Source organism: Rousettus aegyptiacus, unplaced genomic scaffold (genome assembly GCF_014176215.1).
Source record: "Rousettus aegyptiacus isolate mRouAeg1 unplaced genomic scaffold, mRouAeg1.p scaffold_m13_p_4, whole genome shotgun sequence".
In the NCBI taxonomy this organism is placed as follows: domain Eukaryota; kingdom Metazoa; phylum Chordata; class Mammalia; order Chiroptera; family Pteropodidae; genus Rousettus; species Rousettus aegyptiacus.
Genome location: NW_023416307.1, coordinates 54,517,283 through 54,541,289, shown reverse-complemented (window position 1 = coordinate 54,541,289; position 24,007 = coordinate 54,517,283). Strand labels below are relative to the sequence as shown.

Below are 24,007 nucleotides of genomic sequence, written 5' to 3'. Positions count from 1 at the left end.
ATTAGATCCAATGGACATAACAGACATTTATAGAACATTCCATCCAAAAGCAGTAGAATACATATTCTTCTCCAACACATGGAACATTCTCCAGAATAGACCATATGTTATGCCACAAAACAAATCTTAATAAATTTAATAAGATTTAAATCATATCAAGACTTTTCCAACCACAATTATATAAAACTGGAAATCAATTATAAAAAGAAAGCCGGAAAAGTCACAAATATGTGGAGGTTAAGCAACATGCTCCTGAATAACCAATGAATTAAAGAATAAATTAAAAAAACAAATTAAAGAACATCTTTTGACAATGAAAATTGAAATACAATATAACAAAACTTATGGGATGCAGCAAAAGTAGTTCTAAGAGTGAAGTTCATAGCAATAAATGCCTACATTGTGAAACAAGATTTCAAACAACCTAACTTTACACCTCAAACTAGAAAGACATATGAAGCTCTAAATTAGTACAAGGAAGGAAAGAAAGAATTAGAGCAGAAACAAATGAAATAGAGACTAAAAAGATAGTAAAAGATGGTTTTCTAAAAAGAAACAAAATAGGCAAAACTTTAGCTAGATTCACCAAGAGAGAAGTCTCAAATATATAAAATCAAAATAGAGGAGACATTACAACTGATACTATAGAAATACAAAGAATCATAAGAAGTTATTATAAACAACTACACTCCAACAAACTGGACAACCTACAAAAAATGGACAATTTCCTAGAAATATTCAACGTACCAAGACTGAACCATGAAAAAATAGAAATTCTGAACACGCCAATTACTAGTATTGAGATTGAATCGGTAACCCAAAACCTTCCAACAAATGAAAGTCTAAGACCAGATGGTTTCACTGGTGATGTCTACCAAAACTACCAAGAAGAATTAATAATAATCCTTCTCAATCTCTTTCCCCCAAATAAAAGAGGGAACACTTCCAAACTCATTTTATGACTTTAACATTATCCTGATACCAAAACCAGACAAGGACACTACAAGAAAATTGCAGGCCAATATATCTGAACACAGATGCAAAAATCCTCAATAAAATATCAGCAAATCAAATTCAACAATACATTAAAAGGATCCTATAATCAAGTAGGATTTATACCAGAGATTAAAAAAATGGTTCAACATCTGCAAATCAATGGGATACATCACATTAACAAAAATTATATGATCATCTTAATAGATATAGAAAGTGTTTGACAAAATTTAATATCTATTTATATCAAGTGGATATAGAGGGAACATCTCTTAGCATAATAAAGACCATATATGACAAGCCTACAGGTAACATTATATTCAACAGTGAAAAACTGTAAGCACTTCCTCCAAGATCATAAAGACAAAAATGCTCACTCTCACTACTTTTATTTAAGATTCAATTGAAAGTCCTAGCCAGAACCATTAGGCAAGAAAAGGAAATAAAAGGTATTCGAATTGCTTATTCATATTACTAAAATGTCCATACTACCCAAAGCAATCTAAAGATTTAATGCAATTTAAATCAAAATTCTAATGACATTTTTCATATAAATAGGACAAAAAAATCCTAAAATTGTATGGAACTACAAAAGGCCTCCAAAACCAAAGCAATCTTGAGCAAGAACAAAGTTGGAGGTGTCACTCTTCCTTTTTTCAAATTATATTACAAAACTATAGCAATCAAAACAGTATGATATTAGCAGAAAAACAGACTCACAGATGCTTTACTATTAAAGTGTACAGATGAAACTTATTGGATTTCATTAACCAATGTCACCATAAAAAATAATTAAAATATTAATTGAAATGTTAATTAGTTAAAATAAAACAGACACACAGATCAATGGAACAGAATAGAGAGCCCAGAAATAAACCCATACATAAATAGTCAATTAATTAACAACAAAAGAGTCAAGAATAGGCAATAGGGAAAGGATAGCCTCTTCAGTAAATGGTGCTGGGAAAAACTGGCCAGCCACATGTGAAAGAATGAAAATGAACCACTTTCACACCATACACAACAATCAACTTAAAATAGACTGAAGACTTGAACATAAGACCTGAAACAAAACTAGAAAACATAGGAGGCAAGCTCCTTGACCTTGGTCTTGACAATAATTTATTTGATGAAATAAAAGCAAAAACAAACAAGTGGGAGTACATCAATCTAAAAGACTCCTGTACAACAAAGAAAATCAACAAAATAAAAGGCAACTTATAGAACGGGAGAAAATATTTGCAAATCATATATCTGATAAGAAGTTAATATCTAAAATATATAAAAATATATAAAGAACTCATACAATTTAATATCCAAAATATATAAAGAAATCATACAACCCAATAATAAAAATGCAATCAGATTAAAAAATGGGTAGAGAACCAGAATACACACTTTTCCAAAGACATACAAATGGCCAACAGGTACGTGAAAAGTACTCCACATCACTAATTATCAAAAAAATGCAAATCAAAACTACAATGAGATATCACCTCACACCTGTTAGAACAGGTATCATCAAAAAAAAAAAATTAAATGTGAGTAAGAAGGTAGAGAAAAGGGAATTCTTATACACTGTTGGTGGGAATATAAATTGGTGTAGACACTATGGAAAACGGTATAGATGTTCCTCAAAAAAAATTAAAACGTAGGGCTACCATATGATCCAGCAATCCACTTCTGGGTATATATCTAAAGGAAATGAAAACAGGAGGTCAAAGAGACATCAGATTCCCATGTTCATTTCAACATTTTTCACAATAGCTAAGTTATGGAAACAACCTAAGTGTACATGTCCATCAATAGATGGAGATTATACATATATGTGTGTGTGTATATACACATATATATATGTATATACACACACACATATGTATATATGTATATATTTGCATGCAATGGATAATATATAAAAGATTATTCAGCCATGAGAAAGATGGAAATCTTGCCATTTGCACCAGCACAGATGGACCTTGAGGGCATTATGAAAAGTAAAGTAAACTAGACAAAAAAGACAAATGCTGCAATGTGGAATCTAAAAATAAACATCAAACTCATAGAAACAATAGAAAAGTGGTTGCCAGAGACTAGAGGTGGAGAAAATAGGGGGAGGTTAGTAAAAAGGTATAAAACTTTCAGTTATAAGATGAATAAATTCTGAGGATCAGATATATAACATGGTGACTGTAGTTAACATTGTAATGTATAATTGAAACTTGCTAATAGAGTAGAACTTAAATGTTTTCACACACAAAAAAGATAAATAGATGCATGAAGTATAGATTTGTTCATTAACTAGATGGTGGGAATTATTTCACAATGTACGCATACATCAAATTACCACAATGTATACTTTAAATATCTTACAATTTCACATGTTAATTGTACCTCAATGAAGCTGAAGTTTTAAAATTCAATAATTGTTATTCAAAGTTAAAACATTTTATGCATCAGTGACAAAGTCTAAGGCATTAGAGATTATTATCCTGAAGACTATAAATTTGGTCCCAAACACTTTTTTTAAATTCATTTAAATAGATATTTAAATACAATAGAAATTAAACTTGAAAAAAAAATGAGAAATTGAGAAATAAAGAGGAAGAGAGAAATAAAGCTCTTTGAAACTTCGGATTTCAGAGACTAAACATTAAATTCAGAATATGTAAACCTGTCTCATTCAAAGCATTTTAGCTTGGACAACAAAATCATGGCCATGAAAACTTTACTATAGAAGAATCAAATTAAAACCTGGAATGAAAATTAAGCTGACTTCAAGGGGAAGTCTGTGTCAGTCCCATTAGGTCTTCAGCTTAAAATTCTTCAAAAAAAAAAAAAAATGCCCTATAAATAAGAGTTAAAAATGCCCACATTCGCCACTCCTGTTCAACATTGTATTGGAAATCTTAGCACAGCATAAGACAAGAAAGAGAAATAAAAGGTATCCAAATTGGAAAAGTGTAAAACTCTCATTATTTGCAGATGACATGATACTATAGAGAACCTTAAAGATTCCACAGAACAACTGTTAGAAATGATCAGTGAATTCATTAATGTAGCGGGATACAAAATTAATATTCAGAAGTCTAGAACAAATAATCCTAAACTTTATTTGAAACCATAAAAGACCCCAAATAGCTACGACAATCTTGGAAAAGAACAAAGTTGGAGGTATCATAGTACCTGTTATCGAACTATACTTACGAGCCTACAGTAATCAAAACAACATTGCACCGGCATAAAAATAGATATATTGATCAATGGAACAGAATAGAGAGCCCAGAAATAAATCCACACCTATATGCTCAGTTAATATATGACAAAAGAGGCAAGAATATACAATGAGTAAAGATAGTTTTTCTCTAAATGATGCTGGGAAAATTGGACAGATACATGCAAAAAAAAAAAAAAAAAGAAAAAGAAAAAGAAACTGGATCATTTTCTTACACTTTATGTAAAAAGAGATTCAAAATGGATTAAAGACTTAAATGTAAGACCCAAAACCATAAAACTTCTAGAAGAAAACATAGGCAATAATCTGATATTGCTACTAGTAATTGTTTTTCAGACATATCTCCTCAGGCAAGGGAACCAAATGAAAAAAACAAATGGAATGGACATCAAACTAAAAAGGTTCTGCACAACAAAGGAAACCATCAATATAACAAAAAGACAACTGACTGAATGAGAGAAGATATTTGCATATAACAAATCTGTTACGAGGTTAATATCTAAAATATATAAAGAACTCATACAACTCAACAAGAAAAAAAAACAATCCATTTAAAAAACAGGCAGAAGACTGAAATAGATATTTCTCCAAAAAGGAAATACAGATGGCTGATAGACATATGAAAAAGATGCTCAAAGTCACTAATCATCAGAGAAATACAAAACCACGGTGAGATATCACCTCGTACCTGTCAGAGCAGCTAACATTAATAAATCAAAAAACGACAAGTGTTGTTGAAAATGTGGAGAAAAGGGAACCCTCATGTACTGTTGGTGGATTTGCAATTTGGTACAATCTGGAGGTTTCTCAAAAAATTAAACATGAATATACCTTTTGACCTAGCAATTGTACTTCTGGGTATTTATCTAAAGGAAACCAAAATAATAATTCATAAAGATCTGTGCACCCCTATGTTCATGGCAGCACAATTTACAATAGCCAAGATATGGAAGCAACATAAATGCCCATCAATAGATAATTGGATAAAAAATTATGGTTCATATATACAATGGAATATTACTTGGCCATTGAAAAAAATTAAATCCTACCATTTGCAATGACATGGATAGACCTAGAGGTTATCATACTGAGTGAAATAAGTCAGAGAAAGATAAATATCATATGATTTCACTCATATATAGAATCTAAGGAACAAAAAGAACAAAATAATCAAAAATAGACTCACAAATATAGAAGGCAGTCTGGTGATGGCCAGAGGAGAGAAGGGCTGGTGGGCTGGGAGAATGGAGTGAAGGGTTAAAGGAGTACAAATTAGTAGTTGGTAGATGGTCACGGGGTTGGGGAGCATGACACAGGGAATGCAGTCAGCATTAATGTAATGGCTAGGTGTGGAGGGCCAGAGGAGAGAAAGAGCAATTAAGGGGATCGTTTCATAAACTATATAAATGTCTAACCAATGTAATGTATACTTGAACCTAATAAACTTAAGAAAATAATAAGAGTTTAAAAACCTCGAAAGTGTCAGCAAAAAAATAGAAGTATGATAGAATCTATTCCTTGTTTGACAGTCAAAAACACAAATATAGACAAATTAAAAAGTACATAAACCTCAGTTTGGTGTCTGATGGCAGAGATGTCCTGCTGTACCAGGCTTGCAGCAGCGCAGCTCCTAGTATTTAGGACTCAGCATCACTAATGCCAAGCCACTGACAAAATAGTCTCTTAACTAAAATGAACTCAACCCATCGTAGTGGGGCATTGTTTTTGGCTGTAAAGCTTCAGAGTATATCTTACAGATTCTTCCTGAGATTTTGAGCCACCTAACATCCTTTAATAAATTCTTTTCCTGCTTAAATAAAGCAAACGACCAACATTAAATCAATCAACAAATCAACTTGCATAATACTACTCTTCACTTTCTAGGAATTGTATGATATATTAAAAAGTTTAACACAGATAGTTTATGAAGTATTAAATTAAATATTTATATTCTTCTATAAAGCTTTGGCAAGGGCTATGTTAAAAATAATTTCATTTGTATTCAATAAGCCCTGTGTCAGTAAATCATTGTTGTATCTTAAATAAAGTAAATCAAATAAATGCACTCAATCAAATCTTGATTTAAAGGCAGAAGAGAATCAGCTAATTTAAAGAAGCTTGTAAATTTTTAATATTCGGGAATCTTTTTGTAAAATAAAAATTTCCCTTTTGCTTTAATCTGTTTATTGTTTTAAGATTGAATTTTTCAGAATGTTGAATTTTCTCTACACCTGGGCTAATGCACCACTGTAATCAGGGAGCAGTTGTAGGAACAGAACCATTCTAGTTATGTTATGTAGAAAGTGATTTAATACAAGAAACTAGGTATTTATCAAATCACTGAAAGATTGGAGAAGTAAATTCTAAGCTTGGCCTATAGGTATGACTTTCAAACTGAAGAACATATTGTTATAAGATCAGGAATCTACTACAACTGCCCCTTGACATGCAAAAAGCTTGTGATTGGAAACTGGAATGTTATTTTCAGAACAAAGCAGTCTCCATTGCAATAACACAAGCAGCAGAAATATGGCTTCCATCCAATTTTCAAATTAATTGCCAGCCCTTTTGAAGCCCTAAGCCACTATGTAAAAAAGATCACCATGCAACGAGCAAGCCCAAGCCTCCTAAAGAAGCCCCCATTGACAGTCCCAGCTGAACTCAGTCTTTGCACCATTCTAGCTCAGGCTTGTGAGTAAAGAAAACTCCAAAGGATTCCAAACCCCCTAGCCATTCGAGCATTCCCAGCTAAGGCCCCAGACACTATAGATATAATATCCCCACCTTGCCTTAGCATGCTTAATCATGGCCCACAGAATCTGTGAACATAGTCAAATGATTGTTATTTTACATCATTAACATTTGGAGTCTTTGTTTTGCTTTTTTATGCAACAAGAGCTAACCAAAACACATCACAGATATTTTACGTTTCGACAAGCATTTCAGAAACATTTTTAAAGGTTATAATACTCTTATGTGATTATATACTACAATTTACCTAAAATTTTATGCTCAATTTTAAAGGGTAGCTAATTTCCATTTTTTTCTATAATAACTAAGACAACAGTGCATAATTTTATCAATAGAGGTTTCATTTACCTTTTATATTTAACATTATTGCTTTATCATAATTTCTGGAATGACTCTTTGGGCTAGGATGAAATTTTTTTTTCTAAAAGTTTTATAACAATTCTTATCTTGAATATTTAGCATGGTAAGAAAAAAAAAACGTTTTAAAGAAAGCAAATACACTGCAATATATTTTTAAAATTTAAGTACAAAAATCAATCCTCTAAGTTAATTCTCCCTGTTGAAAACAAACATACGACGCAAAACTCTGGGCTGCTCATGAAGGGTAATATCAGCTGGACCTTGCAACTCAAACATGAGAGCCTGGAAAATTTGGTCACTATAGCAGATAATGGCTAGGGGGAAGACTAGCATGTTGAGTAATCTAATAATTGATACTGCCTTATTATGAGCTGAAATGAAACAAAATTCCCATGTAACAGCCAACAAGAGATGTTAATAGCTAGGCAGGGGCTTTGGCTTAGAAGTGCAACGGGTCCCGGCTAAGTGAACAAATTTTACTATTTTCAGGGTCTGCCATATACTCTTGCACCTGGCTAAGAAGGCTATGAATTCACCCCACATTCCTCTGGACAGTAGTAAACCACAGAACGAGGCATCATATCTAAGGAGCAACTTGTCCTAATTGATGTACCTAGAGGGAGGATCATTTTTGCAGTTTATATCCCCAAAAGAGTTGCTATTTTCTAATTCATTCTAAGTCCTTGTTAGTTCCAGCTGTTGGACTCCTAAGTTCTTCCTATTTATAAGACTAGATTTGATAGTGAAGGAAGGGTAGAGCTCTTGACTTCAGGTTTCCTATGGCTAACTCATGGGGTATTTCTGTCTTTCCACCTGGGAAATTTGGGATTTCTGAGATCTATGTTAGTATGGAAGATGACTGACCCTAAAGGGCTTGGATCTCAATGTGCATCACACAAGCCACTGTTAAACTCTACAAAATATTTTATGTGACCCTGTAGCCTAGTTTTAAAGCACAGAGATACTTAATAAGAAAATCTAAATTAGAGTCCTGCCTCCATACATACTACTTATGTAATACTGAACAATTTTCTGAATCTTTTTCCTGACCTTCAGTTTCATCTACAAAATCAGGATAATAAAAGCACCTACCTTGCAGGGTTGTTACGAAGATTAAATGAATAATGTGTATGAAATGCCTGGCATTTAAGTATTCGATAAATGTTAACTCTCATTCTAAAAATAAAACACACTAGTTCATATAAATAGTGAAACCTAATTCTCATCCTTGCATGAGCTGCAAGGGAATCTAGGAAATGTTCAATTATGTTTTGAAACTCTACAATACATAAGGCTGTAATGGGGTGGACACTTAGTGCCAGTTCTCTATATCCAACATGGATATTAAACATGAATTCTCCATTTAATTCTATGGTCCTTTGAATGACCAAAGAAGAATATTTAAAATGGATTAAAATTTTGAATATTGCAGAACTAATATTTCAAATATTTTTTAGCATTAAGAAAAATAAGATATTTTTGTGCAATTATTTCAAAGTTTTTAAGTTATATCAAAACAGAGCTAAACTCACAAGCTCTACACAAATTACTGTCTTAAACATGAGCAGTTTTAATACTCTGGAATGAGAACGACAATAATTTTTATTCAGAGTTTTCCATATACCAGGAAGTGTTCCGGCATGCGACAGGTTTTATCACAAATAGCCCATGAGGCAGATAAGTATATTCCCAATTTACAGAAGAGAAAACTAAAGCATGAAGACTTCAGTAATTGGTAAAACTAGTAAGAGGTAGAATTTGGATTTGAGCACAGGCAGTCTAGCTCTAGAGTCAGTATTCTTACATACCATTCTCAGCTGTGCAGTAAGACTATTTCATTCTATATATCTTACTCTCCAAGTACTTGAAGTACTTCCAAAACTTATATAAATGTTTACTTTAATCATTCAAAAGAAAGTTCAGTAGTATAACCAATTTTGTATTGCCATTAAATGGTAGAATAGTGAAGAAATAGAAGATTAAACTATGTTAACTAGTCAGATTTTTAAATCTTATATTTAATAAATATGAAATTTTTGGCTAGCTACTGAGATTGGCTAAATTTTAAAATAACAAGGACTAAGCCATCTTTACGTTTTGAAAAAAAAAGGAATTCTCACTTTTCTTCATTTATTAATCTACACACTTGGATTCCTTGTTATTAGGATTAATTATGATATTTATGCTGCCTTCTTCTTGGTACAGATCATGTAAATGGGCACTGCACAAGTCCAACTTCTCAGAGCTGCGGTTCTGGAAAACGTCTTTCTAGTGCTGATGTTTCAAAAGTAAATCGCTGGGGTCCGGGAAGACCACCATTTCGAAAAGCACAGTCAGCTGCTTGCATGGAAATTTCTTTACCAGTTACAACAGAAGGTAGGTTAAACATACAAGTTTTTGTGAATCCAGTTATAATTTGATATGCCATAGTTATGTGAGCTGAAGGACAAGGGATGGAGGACATGTGCAAAAGACACAAGAAACTACAGACAACTTTAGGCAATAAATAACTGAAAGCCTGGTTGGGCTGTGGCCATAACTCCAAATCCATTTCTCACTACACCTCTTCTTCATCTCTAATACCAGAATGGCTCTGCTTTTTGGTAAGTTCCCACCTCTTCTCTACAAAGGAGTATGTCTTAATCTGTTGTGTATATTCCCAGTAATAATTGAGAATTTCTATCCATCCCAGTGGGAAGCCTCTTAGTATCTATTTGTAAATAGTTATTTAATGTCTTGCAACCTTAATTTCCTCAAGTGTCAAGTCATGTTACCAAGAAAAAAAGCATGATATTGAATCATAAAGTTTGCAATTTTCATCTTCATATGTTTTTAAAGATTATTTGCTTATTTATGGAATTAGTGTGGAGGCAGGGAGAAAAGTACAAGAGCCAGAAGACCAAAAATTTTTAGAGAGGGAGAAAAGGGGAAAATCTTGTAACTGTGCTGCTATTGTTTTGCTGATAAACTTTGGGGAGAAAGAAAAAAAAAATCTTATAAAGATTTGCTAGGGTAATTTGATGGTATATGGTAATTTACCACCTTCTAAAACTTGGATAGTAATGATATTATTCAAATTTTTAAAATAAATTTTTTTTAGTTGTTATTGTTTCTTTAATGTTATGCCATACTAAATTTGGTCCATGGACATGCAGATTTTATCTCTATCACAAGTATCTATGAGTAACAACATGGAATGTTGATGAATCATGAATAAAAAATTGGGGGATATATTAGCTAGGAATCTTTAGAAGCAAAATATAAATGTTATAAAAGTAGCACTCAATCACTGTATTGAGAGTTGAGAATTTTGAGTTTTAGATATTTCTGTCTCTAACTTGTGCTGGATTCTGGGAAGAATACTTAACTCTGTTTCCATCTCCAAATCTATAAAATATAGATTATATCCAAGCTTACTCTTATCTCTAAATTCTGTTATAATTATGTTATAAACTTGCTGAGGGATAGAAGGGAAGAAATTAAGAATACTATATTTTGTTTTCTAGAAAAAGGATAGTTTGAGGAATTTATATTTGTCTCTTTTTACAAAAACAAGTCACATTTCTACCTATCAAGAAAGAAAGGAGAGTAAGTAAGTAGAAAGAAGAATATGAGGAACATGAACTCTGGAGTGACTGTAAGAACAACCTCCTAATACCATTTAACTGAGGTGGTGAGTTTATGCTTACTGGAGTGTTCACACATCTAAGTGTTGATGACCAGGAGAACCTAAAACCATCCTGCTTCCTTTAAGTGGGCTGAAGCCCTCTATGGAAGATAACCACTGTCAATGGGATGGTATTGTCTATGTCTCCTCATTTGGCCCTACATAGTTAGGACTGAATTTGTATCAGGGTAGTCAAGCTTGAAACGAGTTCAGGGAGATAACAGTAGCTCTTTGGTCTTTGTAAATAGTTCAGTTTTTACAACTATTACTCCAGATATAGCAAAACCAAAAATCGTGGTAGGGAATGTATTCGCCACAGAACATTTGTGACTCTTCAGGTTAGTAGCCACAATGTTGTAAGTGAAAATTGCCAAAAAAAAATCATTAGACATATTTCCAATAATTGAGAGATAGGAGGGAAGCATAATTAAAATGGTACCAGAAATTCTTATAACCTTAATTTTTTTGGACTATTTTTTTTTTAGATTAGATAATTTCAACTAATTTGTGAAGTAATATATAGAGAAAAACATAGTGAACTAGAACTCTGGAGAGTCAAGTTCTAGTTCCATCTCTGCCTAGGTTTATGATTTACACTTCTTAACTTCAGTCTCCATCTTCAAAATAAACCGGTAAACTGGATAAGCTGCCTTCCAGATCACCTAACAAAGAATCAGATTCTACTTCCCACTACTAATTTTGGTTGTCACGTACTAAGTCTGACTTTATTTTTTTTTCTCGAAATACATTAACATTTAATTTGCTTTTTTAAATTTCCATAGAAAACCGAGAAAATTCCTATAATCGTTCTAGAAGCTCTAGCATCTCCAGTATTGACAAAGATTCTAAAGAAGCAATTACAGCACTATACTTCATGGAGTCCTTTGCTCGGAAAAATGACTCCACCATCTCCCCTTGTTTGTTGGTTGGAACAAGTTTGGGAATGGTGTTAATCCTCCCCCTGAACTTGCCTTTAGCAGATGAACAAAGATTCACAGAGCCAGTCATGGTACTGCCTAGTGGTAAGAGTTTCTCTTTCTTCCTTCATTGCAACTTTTTAAGATTTAGATAAAACATTGTAAAACATTAATTTGTATTGATCTGGAGCAAAGATTAGGAGTATAAGTATTCTGTGTAATAGAAACTGAGAATTTCCCAAGTCATGTACTATTTCAACATTTTAATTTAATTACCTCTTTAAAGCCTCTATCTCAAAAACAGTCACATTCTGAGATACTGAGATTTAGATCTTTAACATATGAATTTGGGGGAGAAATAATTCAGCTCATAAAGTGCATTATATTCTAAACGAACCAACTGACAAATCTTTAGCTAGACTAAGAAGAAATGAGAGACGATTCATAAATAAAATCAGAAATGAAAGATGAGCCATTACAAATGATTCTACATAAGATTATAAGAAACTACTATGAAAAATTATATGCCTACAAACTGGATAACCTAGAAGAAATGAATAACTTCCTAGAAATATATAACCAACTAAGACAGAATGATGAAATAAAGTCTGAACAGATAACTAATAAGGAGTTGAATTAATAATCAAAAACCTCTTGAGAAAAACTTATTTCTCTTTAAGAAATCTTTTCATATGAATTTATCTTGATTATCTTGACAACGAATTCTAATCAATGATATAGAAATTTGAAATGCACTAAATCATTGAATTTTAGAATGGGAAAGCATCTAGAGATTATCCATTCTAGTAGCTATCAATGTAGCCTGCATCAGAATCGCTTGGAGGGTTTGATACAATGAAGATTATTGGGCCTCATTCCCAGAGTTTCTAATTCACTAGGTCTGGGCTGGAGTCAGGATTTGCATTTTTAACAAGCTCCCAGGTGATTCTGACCACATACATGCAACTTTACATGCTGATATGGAAAATCCTACAATTCTTTTCTTCTGTATAGGGGAAAATCCAGTCCCTCCTTCTGTGTGTTTCTCTTGTGTCTCCATTACTTTCACACTACCACCACACTCACAACACTTCTGACACCAGATGTGTGTAGATTGTTTCCTCACAACATACAATTCTCTGCAACACTGGCTAGGTGTCTGACAATTTAACTCAATTCTGACACTATTACCTGGAGATAGCACCATATTACACAGGTTAAGGGCTCAGCCCCACAGACTGTCCTTTCAGTCCCTTCAGACACCAATCACAAGTCTAGGTTGTTACCTGTGCTTCAGAACCATCGGCTAGAAATCTGAGGTTCCCACGATCCCAACCTTGGGTTCGATTGTTACCTTGGCGCACGGAACTCAGAAAAACTGTTTACTTACTGTTTCCAATCTGTTATGAAAGAACACAGATGAACATCCAGATGGAAGAGATTTGAGAGCAAAGTATGTGAGAAGGGACGCAGAGCTTCCATGCCCTCTCCAGAAACGTCATTCTCCCAGCACCTTAACCTGTTCACCGATCTAGAAGCTCTCCAAACCCCCTCCTTTGGGGTTTTTATAGAGACATTACATATGCATAATTGATTAAATAATTGACCATTGCTGACTAACTCAATCTGCAGCCCTCACCCCCATGCCAATTCACTAATCAGGTAGCTGGTTCCTGACAACCAGCCCCCAACCTTAGGCGAGGTCAAAAAGTCACCTCATTAACATAACTAAAGGCACCTGCGTTGCTCTCATCGCTGGCCAATCCAAGAGCTTTAGGAGTTCTGTGGCGGGAACCAGGGATAAAAAACAAATATATATTTATTTTAAATCACAATATCACGCATGCATATTCAGCATTATCACAATCCTGGTTAAATTTAATTCTATGTACTTTATTTCTATATCTGTATAACTGAATATGGCTGGGGAAAACTATATAACCACATGTACAACAGTCTCATTTTGAAATAGATCATCAATAACCTCAAGTGGGCTTCTGTGTTGCTGGGTTATCATACTACATTTATCTCATCCTCTCTCCCATCCTCTTGAACAATTGCATTTTTCTCCACTCTCCTCAAAGCTCTAATATCTTCTCAACTGTTCTCAACCTCAGCTAATAACCATGTGTCCTCTTTTACAGAGAAAATTGAAACAATTAGATAAGAACTTCAACAGCTGCCACCACCACATCTACCAATATATCTGCCTTTATCCCCATGGTTTCTATATTCTCTATTATTATGACTAAGCCGTGTAAACTCCTAACTTGACCAACTAGATTCTGCCTTCTTTCACTTACTCAAGAAACTAAATCCAGCAATTGTTCTTATTTCCTTTTTATAATTCTAATTATACTGTCATATAGTAAAATACAATTATATAATCCTAATAAATAGCTCTACTAAACCAGCATATAAACATGCTGTTAATTATTTCATTAAAAAGAGAAAACCTTCCTTCATAATGACCCATTTCACTTCTTTAATGCAAAATTCCTTGAAATAGTTGTGTTATATTCACTATTTCTAATTTTATTCTCCCATTTTCTAAGTCCATTCTAAACAAGTTTTCTCCCACATCAATCAACAAAAACCTCTGCAGAGGTCACCACTGACCTCATTGCTAAATCCACTGGTCAGTTATCAGAACACATCTTACTTGACGTATCAGCAACATAATACACAGTTTACCATTGTCTCTACCTTAAAACACTTCACTTGAATTCCAGAACACTTTACTTACCTAGTTTTCTTCCTACATTTCTAACTATTCCTTCCCAGTCCCCTTTGCTGGTTCCTCCTCATTTCACTGGACTTAAAATATCAGAATGCCCAAAGACTAACTCTTTGAACCTTTTGTTTTCTACTTATAGTCAAGCCTTGGTTTAAATCAACCAGTCTCATGACCTTAAATGCCATTTATAATCCGATGGCTATATATTTCTATTTATAGTTGGACATAGTCCCAATTTCCTGACATAGATATCCAGTTATTTAACATCCATTTGGATATCTAATAAGCATCTCAAACTTATTATGTCCAAAACTGAGTTCCTGATTGTCCCTTCCTTTCTCTATTGTCTTTCTCACATCTATTAATGACAATTTCAGCCTTCTAATTTCTCAAATCAAAAACAGAATCATCCCTGACCACTATGTTTCTTTCACACTCTAAATCCAATTTATTAGCAAATTCTGTTGGCTTGACCTTTATAATATACTCAGGTTCTGATAATTTCTCACCACCCCTACAGTTACCACCTGGTTCGAGTAAGTCCGTATCCATTTGTCACCTGGATCATTGTACTGACCTTTTAACTACTTGCTTTTCTTTCCACTTTCACTCCCTATAGGACATACCCAGCAGGAAGACTGATCCTATTAAATGAAAATTAGATTATATCATTCTATTCTCAAAATCCTGTCACCTTAAACTCGGTAGTCTGTCTTTCTGTGTCCTGCAAGAACCTACATGACCTGGTTTCATATTATCTCTCCGATCTTATCTCTTATGAATTTGCCCTTCTCTGCCCTAAAAAGTCAAGATTTGTAAGTTTGAGATTTTACTTTATTTGCAAGCTAATTAAGTAGCCAGTTTCAAGGACTCTTGCGTCATAGATAAAGGGTAATCACAGTAATCAAAATACCAGTACTTTGTGCTGGTTTCCTGAGCCGTAATTCTCACAGTATGTTGCTTCTCTTCTGTACTAGTCTGCTCAGCCTGCCATAACAAAATGGCACATGGTAGGTGTCTAAAACAACAGAAATTTATTTTCTCACACTTGTGGAGACTGGAAGTCCTAAATCAATGTTCCAGCAGTTTTGATATCTGGTGAGAGCTGTATCCTTGAGTTACAGACAGTTGCCCTCTCACTATGTGTTTATAGGCCTTTCTCCTGTGTCCCCATAGAGAGGGAGAGATAGCTCTCTGGCATTTCTTGTTATAAGGACACATTCTATGAGATTAGGGTCCCACAATCATGATCTCATTTAACCTAATTTTCTTAGAGGTCCCATTTCCAAATACATCCACACTGGGGGAGGGAAGAGGCACAAACATTTAATTCATAACAATTTATACTCTATTTAAAATTTAATCATATCTTTTCCCAAGAGTTCCTGTCCCTTTCCTGCTTTATTTTTTTCTTAGTATTTACTACCTAATATCACATATATATATATATATATATATATATATACTTATTTATCATATATTATCTGTTTCTATCATAGAAAGTAAGTTCTATGAGGTGGGAATTTTGTCTGTTTTATTCACTATTATATCCTCTGTGCCTAAAACAGAGCCTAGAACATATAGTAAGCCCTCAATAAGTATTTGTTGATTGAATGAAGGGTGTAGTGGGGAGGGTTGGTTATTTGGAAAGCTGGAATAATGTACACTTCTAACCAGTGAGCCCTCCTTTAAAGAGGAAAGTCTTAATTAATTGTGTCATCAATTATTTACTGTAGACTGAATTAAGATTTTATTATAGAAGTCCTTAAATTTTAGCTTGCTTTGTAATGAAGCTCATTTCTGAAATAGTACCTATTTGTAATTTGAACTTAAGTTTTTATTAAGTCAAATTAGATTAAAGACAGTTATAAATATTAATAATAGTTGGGAAAACTTAAAACCTTATATAAACCTTATAAACAGAATATGAAAAGCCTTTTTTGATCACAAATTAGGAAACCAAGCAGCTGTTTTGGCAAGGGCAGCTTATTGAGAAATTGTCATTTTGATACTGACAGCTTGCAAACATTAGGTATAAGTAAAATGGCTTCAAAAATGTAGATTTCTTATCTTTTTAACCTACTTTAGGCTATTTCTAAATTGAGGCAGCAGGTAGTTATGAAATGTGGTCTTACAGAATGATCAATTCTAGAAGAATTCTAATTAAATAATTTGCCATAGCTTTTGGTATTATTTTTTCTTCATGGGATGTTGGGATTGCTGGTCTTTTATACCTTGATCCTCAGAATGAAGCACCTAAACCCCTATTCTCTAGTCTTCTTCAGTTATCCTAGGGGGACATTCATAGGCTACTAATTCTAGTTTTAAAGTGAGTTTAGAACCACAATTGAGATGTTAAATCGTCTCAACATGTTATTTTGAACTTGATAAATTTTAAGTATTTTAAGTTATAGATAAACTACTAAGTGGAATGTATTTTTAAAATCACCCTTTCCCTTTTCATGTCTCTGTCATACGTATACTCTTGAGCGGTATCAGTTCTATTAATCCTCTTACTCTCTCTACATGTCAAAGGACAAAGGAAAGAGACTGCTAGGGAATTGCTTAAGAGAGTCTGGAAATGTCCAAAGGTCAATCTATTCTAAATTATGCTCCTAAGCTTTATAGTATCCTAGTAAAAATCACCCATAGATAGTAATCCGGCATGGATATTCAAACTTGGAGAATCCAGGTAAGTAAACCTCTTTCCTATATAAAGATGCATTAGCCTGCGTAAGAGATAAAGGTAGTTTGATTTTTTCCCCATATAATCCAAATTGTTAGCATAAACTCTAGATGTTAAAATTTCAAGAAATTTATTCTGAGTGTTCAATTTCAGAAGAAGAAAAAAGTATTTGCTAGCAAATGAGTTTATGAAAGAAGGAAATGGAATCAGGTAGCATGATTATTTTTTCAGTCCAAGTTATTTTAATAAATAAAAATTATATATTTTCTAAAATGCTTTTTAAAAAAGAATTTTAAGAAGCACTATACAGTATAAAGAAAGACCACTGGATCATGATTCAGGAAACCTAAGTTCTAGTCCAGGCTTAGCTGCAAACTTGCTATGTGACCTGGCCCAAGTCTCATATTCATGGGTCTTCATTTTCTTATTCATATAATGAAAGGGTTTGACAAGTTGATGTTTTAGGCTCCTTTTAGAACATTTTATGATTTCAAGTTATTGCAACTGATGCACTCACAAAACTACTGATTTATGTCTATTATTGCAATATTATGATACTGTAGATGTAAATTATTATTATATAAAATGCTTATTGCCCATATATGATGATAACAGCTGTTTTAGAAAGAATTTCATGTGCCAGTGATATGAAATTGTTTTTATAGGTACATTCCTCTCATTGAAAGGAGCTGTACTAACATTCTCCTGTATGGATCAAACTGGTGGATTAATGCAACCGCCATATGAAGTTTGGAGGGATCCAAACAACATAGATGAAAATGAAAAATCTTGGAGAAGGAAACTGGTCATGAACTGCCCCTCTCCATCCCAAGAAATAGATCATCAGTATACAATAATCTGCTCAGAAAAACAAGCCAAAGTCTTCTCACTGCCTTCTCAGACTTGCCTTTATGTTCATAACATCACTGAGACATCTTTTATACTGCAAGCAAATGTGGTAGTCATGTGTAACAGTGCTTGTCTGGCGTGCTTTTGTGCCAATGGGCATATCATGATAATGAGGTATTTGCCTTCTTTATAAATTATTTGGTAATCACAACAGTGCCAACAAGGTACAATTATGAAAAGTATATGTGTAAAGTGCAAGATGTTATCGAGAAGCAACCTGAGATCATTGTTTCATTATGTTTATGAATGTTTTATTGTTCAATGATTTGAATTTTTGTTTTGTTTTTGTTGATGGGTTTTTTTTTTTTTGCTAAAAATTCTTTGCATTTTGAATGAAATATATTTACCTTAATGACACTAAAGAATCTAAGGAAAGAACGATTTTCTAGTCATTCACACATTCATTCAGCAAACATCTATTGAGCAAATGTTATCTCCCAGAAGCTATTCTAAGCACTAGAAGTTTAAAGATGAATAAATTACGAGGAAAAGAAATGAAGTGTTACTTTTACTATGTTTCAAAGCACATACAAGAATTTGACATATAGAATTTAATTTGATCCTTACAGCTTCTCTAGGACACAGAAAATAAAGTATTATTTGCATCCTCCATTTTACATATATGAATAACCTCTTCTCATTAATTAGACTGAATCTATCATGGATGTTTAACTGGGTTTGTTTTAGACTCATATCCTGAGGAGCTTACTTACTTGAAATGCCTTAACATAAACATTTTAATATTTTTTCATACAAAGTCTTTGAAATCCAGTATATAATTTACACTTACAGAACATCTCAATTCAGATGAGCCATGCGAACTGGACCCAATCCACATTTCCATCAGTGTATAACCTCCTCAGACTCAGGAGTTTTGCTTAAAAAAAGACAATAGACCAAGTATCTATTCAGGTACTTTCTAGATATAGTGTTTCTGACAAAACCAAAGGCTATGACAAGATTGTAGGAAACTGTGAAATGCTACAAAAAGTATCCTGAAATTGCTGGCCACTGCATTTTATCCATCCTTCGAGGAAATCTGCTAATGAATTAAGACAGAAGAACTCTTTCCATGATTTTTTCTGTATATGATTTTATGTCAAAGTCTAGTTTATTACAACTGAGACTTCAAAAAGATAAAAAGAAACAAGCGTAAAATAGTGGTATAAAAATTACTGTTTTTCTATAAGGGCCTGCAAATTTTATACAGAGAAATTAAAACTTCCAATAATTCAAATATGAAATGTGGATTTGCTTTTTTTTTTTTTTCCATTCAGCCTACCTAGTCTTCGCCCAATGTTGGATGTTAATTATTTGCCAGTGACAGACATGAGGATAGCACGGACATTTTGTTTTACCAATGAAGGGCAGGCATTATATCTCGTCTCTCCTACTGAAATTCAGCGGTTAACATATAGCCAAGAGATGTGTGATAATCTACAGGTAGGTCAGGTACATTTATGAAAAAACATTGGACATGTACGAAGAGAGAGAATTAGAGATGTCTAAAAGCTAATATACTATTAAGCTAGACAACGAATATGCCTTCTCTAGAATATGTTTTGAATATCATAGTCATCATTGTGACCCTACCAAATTCTACCGTGGTTGTGGATATACCCGGAAAAAAAATTAAAAAGAAGGGGAAATGTGATTATACATAGTAATGGTTAATTTGTTTATTTTGTTTTAGATTTTTTTCCCTGTGGAAAATCCTCTGAAAGATTATAAACTCTCCCTCCAGGGTGGGGAGTATGTATGTACACACAAACAATTTGCATACAAATCAGGGAATTCATAGAATTTTTTTTTTTTTAAGAAAACTTAAGTTTGATTCAGAGACATGCAAATAAATACATATTTATTCTCTGTGTTAGAAGTGGGCGTTTGTCTTTGATCATAACAGTAAGAAGAGACTAGAAACAATATAAAAGCCTATCTATATTTGAGTAAGTAAAACTGGCCACAAAATTTTTTAAAATATCTGAGAAATTTAATTGGTTCAACCCCCAAACTTTACAAATAAGAAAACTAAAATCCATTCATTTTAGTATAGAGGTTGAATATAAGCTCTGAACTATTTAAGTTGTATTTTGCCTACTTGTGTAACTTTGGACATTTTACTTAACCTACCGGTATGCTCTATCTAGAAACACTGCTGTAAGAATTAAGAATTCATATATAGCACTGAGCACAGTGCCTGGGATATAGTTTAGTTAAGTTTTAAAAATAAATAAATATTTAAAAATAAATAATACATATTATTGTCATTCGACAAATACTTATGGAGTTTTTATTATATGCCTGGACTTTGCTGGGCTCTAGGGTACAATAAGATACAAGTCCCTACCTGCTAATATGGAGGGAGAAATAAGTAAACAGACAACACAATACTCTGTGGAAATGCTGTCTATACATAACTGTGCCAAGGCTGGGGAGACATGCAAGAGGGACACTTGAGTTGGTAGAACAGAGCGAGTGAGTAGTTTGAAGAATAAGTAGGAGTCATCCACAGGAATAGATGGCTGGGGATGGAAAGGTAATGATATTCTTGACAGACTAGTGGCATGGGAAAGCCCAGGGGTTCAGGAAACTTCCAACAAAGATCAGAGTTGGGAGTTGAAAAGAATGGAGGGATGGTGCTGGAAAATTAGTCTAGAATAGATCTTGGAGCACATAGTAAGCTCCTTAAGGAATCTGGCATTTATCCCAAAGGCAACAGGAAGTCATTAAAAAGATTTAGCAAATGTATTTATTAAAACTAATATTCTGGTTGCAGTATGGCCATTGGTTTGAGGAATTAAGATTGAAGGTAGAGAGAACAATTAGGAAGCTTTTAAAAAATAATTAAGGCCAAAAATAACAGTGGCTTGAAATAAGGCAGCCAGCAGTGAGAATGGAGCAAGGTTAGCAGATTCAATAGCTACGAACTGTAATCAATTAGACTGAAGGGTTATTAGAGGTAGGAGGGAGGCAAAGGAGGGAATTAATAACTACTTCTGGGTTTCTGGCTTGAGGAACTAAGTAGATGGTGCTGTCACTTCTAAAGAGAAGGAATTAGGAGGAAGATCACGGGTCTGGTGAGTAAAGGTGAAAGGAGATGATGAAGATAAAGTCATGTCCCAAGTTCATAGACAAACTGATATTAGGTCACAGATCTGATTTCTGGTTGAAGTTCCTTCCTCTATACCAATAGTTCTAAAATTTTGATCCGCTTTAGAAAGACCTAGAGAGCAAGTTAAAAATATAGATATCCAGAGCACATCTCTGTAGATTCTGACTTATTATGTGTGGAATGAAGCCTGAGCAGCTGTATTTCTAACAAGATTTTTCTCCAGTCATTCTAAAGGACACCAAATATTCTGAACAATTGTACCTCAACATTCGGTAGTTGCCAATTTCGAATCATTTATCTTGAGCCATTGTATAATTTTGTGCTTGACATAAAAATAAATCCAACCTTTTTCCACATACCACCAAAGGCTTCCCATTTTATAAGGTAGTCCATGCTTAGTTCAGAAGAGAGACTAGGACAGGCAGACACTTTAGTAATTAAAAAAGGGCAGAAGCCTAATTTGATAGTCATTGATCAGGTAAAAATTAATCCTAGGGTGAATATATCATCTTTCCACACTTTCTAATTGTAAAGGGGAGAAGACAGCAGAAAAATAAAAATTTTAGAACATCAGCTACTGCAGAAGGGAAGGTAAAGGAGAAAGAAATACCAGAGATAAAATTGGGAGCAAAGCAAAAATCACCAGGAAAATTGGAAAACACTGTTTTTTCATTATGTGTTCTAACAACTATAGTATTAACTTTTAATATATTATTTTTAGTTACTTTAATTTTTTTTTTTTTTTTTTTTTTGGATTTGATGCAGGACATGCTGGGAGATTTGTTTACTCCCATAGAGACCCCAGAAGCTCAAAACAGAGGCTTTCTAAAGGGACTCTTTGGTGGAAGTGGACAAACATTTGACAGAGAAGAACTCTGTGAGTAAACTCCTGATTATAAAACTGTATCACAAAGTAGAATTCCTGTGTGTGTATATATAACTTAATGTAATATATGATCTCAAATTCTAGATTATTTTGCTTCATATAATGAAAATTATTTGTTTATTAAACATGAATAAAATTGATCCCTTTTCATTAGGAAATAATTTAACTATTTTATAGTACATGAAATTCATACAAATAATAAGTAAGCTAATAAATTTACAGACAGATTATACCTGCAAGCCAGGGTGAAGACATTCAGTTACTGAAGTCAGGAAAAAAATGTTTTTGAATGTGCCTGTCTTTAACCACAACTGGAAAACAAATTATTCAGAACACGTTTACTAATACTACAGAACAAATTACTTTTTAAAATCTATCAGTAAAACTCTAGTGAACAATAATCAAAAAGCTGCAGAAAGATATAAGGGAACATTTTCAGAAAGAATATATTCATTTAAAAATATATTTTCCTCATGTACTGTTCGTGGGATTGTCAACTGGTGCAGCCACTATGGAAAACGGTATGAAGGAGATTCCTTAAGAAAATCAAAAACAGAGCTTTCAAAATACCCAACAATTCCACTTCTGGTTATTTATCCAAAGAAAACAAAAACACTATCTTAAAAACATATGTACTCCTATGTTCACTGCAGCATTATTTATAGTAGTCAAGATATGGAAGAAACCTAGGTGTCCATTGATGGATGAATGGGCAAAAAAAGATGTAGTATATATCACACACACACACATATATATATCACATATATATATTACATCTATATATATCATGGAATGTTAACCATAACAAAGAATAAAATTTTGCCATTCGTGACAACATGGATGGACCTAGAGGGTATTATGCTAAGTGAAATAAGTCAGACAGAGAAAGACAAATACCACATGATCTCACATATATGTGGAATCTAATAAAACAAATAAACAAACAAAACAAAAAACAGACCCATAGACAGAGAAAACAAACTGATGGTTTCTGGGAGAGGGAGGATTGGTAAAAAAAAAATAAATTTAAAAAAGATATGTTTTTCAAACTATCTCATCACCATTTGGTCTTGCCGATCAAAACTCTTTTCTCTTGAACTTTTAATTAAGCAAAAGATCTGGGTACTTCCATACAATGCAGTATTATTCGGCCATTAAAAGGGATGAAATTTGATACCTGCAGCAAAAGGAATGAACTTTGAAAACACCATGCTAAATTAAAGAAGACAAAAAAGGCCATGTATTGTATGATTCCGTGCATATAAAATATACAGGGGCAAGAAGCTATTGGGGAGTGACTGCTAATGGGTTTCTTTTGGGGTTAATCAAAATGTTCTAAAATTGAAAAGCAGTGATGGTTGCACAACGCTGTGAAAATACTAAACACCACTGACTTACACCTTTTAAATAGGGGAATTTTATGGTACATGAATTATATCCCAATAAGGCTCTTATTTTTTTAAAAAAGAGATATAGATTACATTCATAATGTTACATCCTTGGAAATGCCAATTTTTTTTTTTTTACCAACACAGCAATTATTTTTCAATAAAAAAAAAATTACTTCATTAAAATGAAATGAAACAGCTTTGTAAATGATGGAGAAATTTTTAGTCTTATAAATTCACTGAATTTTAACATATGTATATTAATGCCCATCATGCACATACCTCATTTTCTAGTATTTACATGCACATGCACACACACACACTTTAAAACCAACTGAGATCTGCAAAGGCTGATAGCAAGATGAA

The 24,007-nt window shown here is 33.3% G+C and overlaps 1 protein-coding gene across 7 annotated transcripts in view; it reads left to right on the top strand.

The window, feature by feature from the left end:
• The window catches only part of STXBP5L (syntaxin binding protein 5 like), a 243,509-nt gene that overhangs the window by 207,538 nt on the left and 11,964 nt on the right, over window positions 1-24,007 (top strand). For all 7 annotated transcript variants that reach the window (XM_036218792.1, XM_036218791.1, XM_036218789.1 and 4 more), the window contains 5 exons: window positions 9,542-9,712; window positions 11,786-12,025; window positions 18,009-18,366; window positions 19,530-19,695; window positions 22,133-22,244. In XM_036218792.1, the coding sequence (XP_036074685.1) occupies window positions 9,542-9,712; window positions 11,786-12,025; window positions 18,009-18,366; window positions 19,530-19,695; window positions 22,133-22,244 (1,047 nt within the window). The remainder of the gene's footprint in view (window positions 1-9,541; window positions 9,713-11,785; window positions 12,026-18,008; window positions 18,367-19,529; window positions 19,696-22,132; window positions 22,245-24,007) is intronic.